Genomic DNA, 7,500 nt, shown 5'->3' on the forward strand with positions numbered 1-7,500 from the left:
GCTCCTTGGCGGCAGGGGGCAGCCGGGTGCTGAAGGGAGGCTGGCTGATGTAGCGGACCTCCCGCAGCAGGAGCAGCAACTGGGGGTCAAGGTTGACGTGGATGACCTGCGGCCGCTCTTCCGTATCCTCGTCATACTCTTCCGCTATCTGCCGCGTGAAGGATTGGTTTGGAATGGTCAGGTTGATGATGATGATGAGGTTGACTATGATGAGGAGGAGGAGGATAAGGATGGTGAAGATGATGGTGACGATGACTATGATGGAAGATGATAGTGACAGTGATAATGATGATGATGATGATGACGACAATGATGATGATGGAAGATGATGGTGATGGTGATAATGATGATGATGATGGTGGAAGATGATGGTGACGATGATGATGATGATGATGACATGGACACATATGTAGCGCCTATCCTTGGTCACAGACCAAGTATGAGGGCATACACCAGATACATATACAGACACAGAAAACACAGTAAGTCACAAACAAAATGCTCACAGAATCACACACATAAACACACACACACACACACACACACACACACACACACACACACACACACACACACACACACACACACAACATTACAACCTCAGAAAAGACAATCAGCTCCTCACCAGCAGAGGCTGTTTCAGTCGTAGCGTAAGCTCAGCTGTGATGTTGGACTGCCAGTAGCTGATGATGTCACTCTCGTACCTGTAATGAGAACAATGTGGGGGGTCTAATCTCATAACTAAGGAACAGACATATAGGTAATTACCTTCCGTTGCAATGATACCCAAAGTGCTGGCTGTTGCTACTTGTTTCTTTAGATCCAGAGCTTCAGGAACTGACTGACTGACTAGCTGCCTGCCTGACTGACTGACTGACTGACTAGCTGACTGACTAGCTGCCTGACTAGCTGCCTGACTAGCTGCCTGCCTGACTGACTGACTGACTAGCTGACTAGCTGCCTGCCTGACTGACTGACTGACTAGCTGCCTGACTAGCTGCCTGACTGACTGACTGACTGACTGACTGACTGACTAGCTGACTAGCTGCCTGACTGACTGACTAGCTGCCTGACTGACTGACTGACTAGCTGCCTGACTGACTGACTAGCTGCCTGGCTGACTAGCTGCCTGACTGACTAGCTGCCTGACTGACTGACTGATTGACTGACTGACTAGCTGCCTGACTAGCTGCCTGACTGACTGACTAGCTGCCTGACTGACTAGCTGCCTGACTGACTGACTAGCTGCCTGACTGACTGACTAGCTGCCTGACTGACTGACTAGCTGCCTGACTGACTAGCTGCCTGACTGACTGACTGATTGACTGACTGACTAGCTGCCTGACTAGCTGCCTGACTGACTGACTGACTGACTGACTAGCTGCCTGACTGACTAGCTGCCTGACTGACTGACTAGCTGCCTGGCTGACTAGCTGCCTGACTGACTAGCTGCCTGACTGACTGACTAGCTGCCTGACTGACTAGCTGCCTGACTAGCTGCCTGACTGACTACTGACTGACTGACTGACTGACTAGCTGCCTGACTGACTAGCTGCCTCTGACTAGCTGCCTGACTGACTGACTAGCTGCCTGACTGACTGACTAGCTGCCTGACTGACTAGCTGCCTGACTGACTGACTAGCTGCCTGACTGACTGACTGATTGACTGACTGACTAGCTGCCTGCCTGCCTGCCTGCCTGACTGACTGACTGATTGACTGACTGACTAGCTGCCTGCCTGCCTGCCTGCCTGCCTGACTGACTGACTGACTGACTGACTGACTGTTTGGTTGGTTGGTATCGATATATAACACCTATCCACAATCAAGGACTAGGGTCTAACCACTTCCACTCCATCTCGATTCTAGAGCTAATCTCGGAAGTGTGAACCGTGAGCGAAAAGAAGAAAGATTGATCTGACTTTTATCTATGGGGAAACTGAGCAATAAATTCTAAATAATATTGTTTCCAAACAGAAGTTTACTTGGAAGAACAAATTCATTCATTTTCATCCGTGGGGAAACTGAAAAGCTGATTTGTCATGAACAGGGTCTCTCCAAAGGGAGTTCACTCACTTGTCCAGATCTTTCATCAGATCAGAGTAGAAGTCCCTCATCTGCCAGCCGCGGTCTCCTTCCAGCGAGTGCGGGCTGACCTGTCGCATCTTCTCCATAGGAACCTGTCAAAATGGTGATCAATAATAATAATAATAATGATAATAATAATAATAATTGTGGCAATTGTGGCAGGTCCACTTCCTTTGCGTTAGCTGTGCTTGACTATGTGTGTATATATATGTATGTGTACATAACTACATGCATGTATATGAATGTGTATTGTGTGTGCGTGTGTTTATTTAAGTTTGTGCCTGCCTATGTGTGCGTATGTGTTAGGGTAGCTGTTAGATACACATGTATGTTAAAATGTATGTATGCAGTGTGTGTGTGTGTGGTGTGTGTGTTTGTGTGTTTGTGTGTGTGTGTAGTCACATTTTGGTGTGTGTATGTAACATAGATGCACACGCACACAACACACACACATTTTCCACCCAGAATAATATTCTATCCATCCTGGAAACTTGAGACGTGTGAGCCCCCCCTGCCACCCTCCACCAACCCCACTTAGCAAACCCACCCCCAAGAAAGTCCTTAAACGAAGTGGTGGTCCTTACTTTGATGTGCTGAAGCAGTCCGTACACACACAGACACACACGCACACACACGCACACACACACACACACACACACACACATTCCCAACCAGATTAAATAATATTCTATCTATCCGGGAAAGTTGCCACATGTGAGACACCCCCTTTAGCAAACCTCCACCCCACCCAACAAAAGAAAAAAGTCCCTAAATGAAACGGTGGTCCTTACCCACACACACACACACACACACACACACATGCATGCACGCGCATGCACACACACATTTTTCCACCCTGAATAATATTCTATCCATCATGGAAAGTTGACACATGTGAGTCCCCACCCTTTAGCAAACCTCACACCCCCCCCCACCCACCCCCCAAAAGAAGTCCCCAAACGAAGCGGCCGTCCTTCCCTTGATGCGCTGACACAGTCTACACACCCACACCCACACACGTTTCCAACCAGAATAATATTCTATCCTTAATAGAAAGTTGACATGTGTGAGGCCTCTCCCCCGTCTTAGCAATCCCCTTCCGCCTCCACCCCCTCGCCCCCTTCAAAGAGAAGTCCCTAAACGAAGCAGCAGTCCTTACCTTGATGCACCAACACAGTTTGTACACACACACACACACGTACATTTTCCACCCAGAATAATATTCTATCCACCCTGGAAACTTCAGACGTGTGAGCCCCCCATGCCACCCCCCACCAACCCCACTTAGCAAACCTCCTCCCCACCCACCCCCAAGAAAGTCCTTCAACGAAGTGGCGGTCCTTACTTTGATGCGCTGAAGCAGTCTACACACACACACACACACACACACACACACACACATTTCCAACCAGATTAAATAAAAAAGTCCCTAAACGAAGCGGCAGTCCTTACACACACACACACACAAACACACACACACGTTTCCAACCAGAATATTATTCTATCCATCCCAGAAAATTGACACATGTGAGCCCCCGCCCCCCCCCCCCCCCCCCACCCCCATCCCATACCCATAGCATTCCCCCAAACTCTCCCTTCCACCCCTCACCCCCCACCCGCACACACACACCTACCCCCCCCCCCCCCCCCCCCTCCCAGAAAAAAGGCCCCTAAAGGAAGCGGCAGTCCTTACCTTGATGCGCTGACGCAGCCCGTACACCCACATCAGCTTGCTGACCACGGGGGGCATGTTCTTGTGCAGAGGGGGGCTGAGGGAGGAGGTGGAGAACATCTCGCGCACCTGGGTCAGCTCTGCCGTGAAGGCCGTCACCAGCTGCTGGTCCTTGTCTTTGATGTGGAGCTGTCGGAAAGAATGTGTCGCATCGCACTGATTGCATTGCATTGTGTTGTGTTCTGTTGCATTGCGTTGCATTGTATTGTATTGTGACGGGCATAATAGCCAAGTGGTTAAAGCGTTGGACTGTCAATCTGAGTGTCATTACAGTGGCATTCAGTTATAACCCATGCAGACTCTGCACGTGCGTGCGTGTGCATGTGTGTAATTAGGAAATGTAATAGGCGTGGTCTTTGAACCTGTTTTTATGCTTTTGTGTGTCAAACCATTATTATTTTTCTTCTTCCTTTTGTAAGTTACTGCATGTGTGTGCATGTTTAATGTTTATTCTAAAGTGCTTTGAGCTCCCTTTGACGGCGCAATAGCCGAGTGGTTAAAGCGTTGGACTGTCAGTCTGAGGGTCCCGGGTCCCGGGTTCGAATCACGGTGACGGCGCCTGGTGGTTAAAGGGTGGAGATTTTTACGATCTCCCAGGTCAACATATGTGCAGACCTGCTAGTGCCTGAACCCCCTTCGTGTGTATATGCAAGCAGAAGATCAAATACGCACATTAAGATCCTGTAATCCATGTCAGCGTTCGGTGGGTTATGGAAACAAGAACATACCCAGCATGCACACCCCCGAAAACAGAGTATGGCTGTCTACATGGCGGGTAAAAATGGTCATACACGTAAAAGCCCACTCGTGTGCATACGAGTGAACGCAGAAGTATTGCATTGCACTGCGTTGCGTTGCATTGCAGATTGTATGGGATTGCATTGCAATGTGTTGCAATGTATTTATTGCATTGCATCACATTGTATTGCATTGCATTGCATTGCACCATATCATATTGCATTGCATTGTATTCATTGCATTGCACTGCGTGCGTTCCTGTGGGGTTGGGTGTGTATGTGAGTGCGTGCGTGCGTGCGTACATGTGTGTGTGTGTGTGTGTGTGTGTGTGAGTGCATGTGTGCGTATGCATGTGTGTTCATACCTGCAATTTGCAGTAATGTCTTGGAGTAATGATACACGTATATGTGTTCTTTTTTCATGTGCACAGGTATGTTATTACGCACCACTGTATATGTGTTGTTTCAAGTAAGGCGCTTTAAGTTCATTGCATGGGGAGTTTGCTCCATAAAAGTACTATTATCATTATTATCGTTATCATTGTATCATGTTTCAGTTTCAGAAACTGCATGTTTGGTGCATATCTGTTATGCATGTGTGGGTGTATGTGTGAATGTGTGTCTTCATGTTTTACATTTATTTGCTTATTTATCATCATTGTTGTCTTTTTTTTTTCTTGTCTTTTTTAATTATTACTATCATTACTACTACCTTTTTTATATCATAATTATTATTTATTTATTTATTTATTTATGTAAGCTTATCTATTATTTATTCACCTTTTTTTTTTCTTCTTTTTTTTCTCAAGGCCTGACTAAGCGCGTTGGGTTACGCTGCTGGCCAGGCATCTGCTTGGCAGATGTAGTGTAGCGTATATGGATTTGTCTGAACGCAGTGATGCCTCCTTGAGCCACTGAAACTGAAACTGATCTGTTTCAGTTTCACAAGGAGGCATAACTGCGTTTAGACAGATCCATATACACACTACACCACACCTGCTATTAGGCAGATGCCTGACCAGCAGCGTCACCCAACACGCTTGGTCAGGCCCTGAATGCAAGCACATGAATTGTATAATTTGTGTACCTATCAGAGTGGGTTTCTTCTGCATAATTCTGCCACAGGACAGCACTCTGGTTGACATCTTCAGCATGGCCTAATCTTATTTGCCCAAAGGAGCTAAATGGTTAAGATAATGTGTCATGAACTGTGTTTTGTAGGTTTATCTCAGTGTTGTTGCTTTTTTTCAAAGATAATGTGTCATGAACTGTGTATTATAGGTTTATTTTAATGCTGTTTTTGTGCATGTGACATTTTTTGTGTTTGACACAGTTGGACATTTGTGTAGTTGGGCAGTCCTCATATAGCCCTGTGTGGTCGGCTGGACTTAAAGCAATAGTAATAATAGTGACAAGAATAGCTGCTGCTGTCATCGCTATACACTAGTGCTGTGATCTTGCTGACACTCACACCCCTACTCACCTGCACCATCTCACGGCCGCTGACCCCTTCAAACACCTCCAGCAGTCGTAGCTGTGACTCGACAGTGGGACACTGTGAGAACGACTGACGCAGGATCCCCGACAGTCTCTTTTCCAATGACTGAAATAAGGAAATAAAGCATGGTGTATATATATATGTGTGTGTGTGTGTGTGTGTGTGTGTGTGTGTGTGTGTGTGTGTGTGTGTGGAGAGAGAGAGATAGGGGGAGAGAGAGAGAGAGGGAGAGAATGAAAAAAATTTTCAACTAAGGTATCTTTATTGATTTCAGTCACCACAACATCACACAGGATTCACAGCTAACCTCATCATTCATCATCATTATGCCCATCGCTCCTGGTGGAGCACAGGCCATCGACGACCCCTCGCCATCGCACTCTGTTCTGGGCTGTTCTGGCCATTCCAGTCCAGTTGGTCCCTTGCTGCTTCAGCTCTGCTCTGCCTCGGTACAGCTAACCTCGGTCATGGATAACTTGTTGAGAATGTTGAGAAGAATAAACAGGGGGTTAAAAACAAGGAATCGTTCCTTACCTTCACGACAGTGCGGAACTTGAAGAAGGCGCGCTCGAAGGACTGTGAGCCATCGATGTTGAGGACGTTGCTGACGGCGGAGAAGAACTCGTGCATGGCATGAGAGTACTTCTGGTGGATCTCCTTCACCATGGCGTCCAGGCTCATGCTCCCAGCGCCCCCTACCTCCGCTGCTCCAGCCAGCAGCCGAAAGTGTCGGGTCGTCTCCACCAGCTCCAGAACGTCGTTGCATCTGAGGGATCATGGGATGGATTGATCGATGGATGGATGTCATGCTGTATGTTTCTTTTTCCCCTTCTTCTTTTTACTGAATTCTTGGGCTGTGACTCAATTCAATTCAATTCAATTCAAAATACTTTATTATCTGCTTCAACCAAAAACAGAAAAATTTCTTTAGGCTCACTTAAAATAAAATGCCCGTCAGCAAAAAACAAAAAACAAAAACAAAAAAACCTGACACACCCTTCACTTATCACCATGTACACATCTACTATTATGTAAAAAGAAAAACATGTGGGTAAGATACTATTACATTCAGAGTGTAACAACTGTGTGTGTGTTGCGTGTGTGTCCGCGCGCGTGCATGCATCGTTTTGACTCCCACATTCATTTTTGTGTATGAGTGGGCTTTTACGTGCATGACCATTTTTACCCCCACCATGCAGGCAGCTACATTCTGTTTTGAGGAATATGCATGCTGGGTATGTTCTTGTTTCTATAACCCACTGAAAGCTGATGTTAGATTACAAAATCTTTAAACGTGCATGCTGAATCTGCAAGCGTCTGCAGATGAATGGAGTTCTGCCACTAGCAGGTCTGTACATCTGCTGCTCTGGGAGATCAGAAAAATGCCATCCTTAACCCACTGGGCAGCATGACCAGCATTTGAACGCAGGATCCTGAGGTTGAAGG

At 46.9% G+C, this 7,500-nt stretch overlaps 1 protein-coding gene across 4 annotated transcripts in view; it reads right to left on the reverse strand.

Annotated features, from left to right (window-relative positions):
• Positions 1–7,500, reverse strand: part of LOC143291635 (uncharacterized) — a 171,379-nt gene that overhangs the window by 149,711 nt on the left and 14,168 nt on the right. For all 4 annotated transcript variants that reach the window (XM_076601603.1, XM_076601604.1, XM_076601602.1 and 1 more), the window contains 6 exons: positions 6,589–6,820; positions 6,040–6,159; positions 3,781–3,948; positions 2,076–2,179; positions 626–704; positions 1–148 (listed from right to left, as the gene is read on the reverse strand). The exon at positions 1–148 is cut by the window's left edge and continues 143 nt beyond it. In XM_076601603.1, coding sequence (XP_076457718.1) covers positions 1–148; positions 626–704; positions 2,076–2,179; positions 3,781–3,948; positions 6,040–6,159; positions 6,589–6,820 — 851 coding nt within the window. The remainder of the gene's footprint in view (positions 149–625; positions 705–2,075; positions 2,180–3,780; positions 3,949–6,039; positions 6,160–6,588; positions 6,821–7,500) is intronic.

Source organism: Babylonia areolata, chromosome 17 (assembly GCF_041734735.1).
Source record: "Babylonia areolata isolate BAREFJ2019XMU chromosome 17, ASM4173473v1, whole genome shotgun sequence".
Taxonomy (NCBI): Eukaryota; Metazoa; Mollusca; class Gastropoda; order Neogastropoda; family Buccinidae; genus Babylonia; species Babylonia areolata.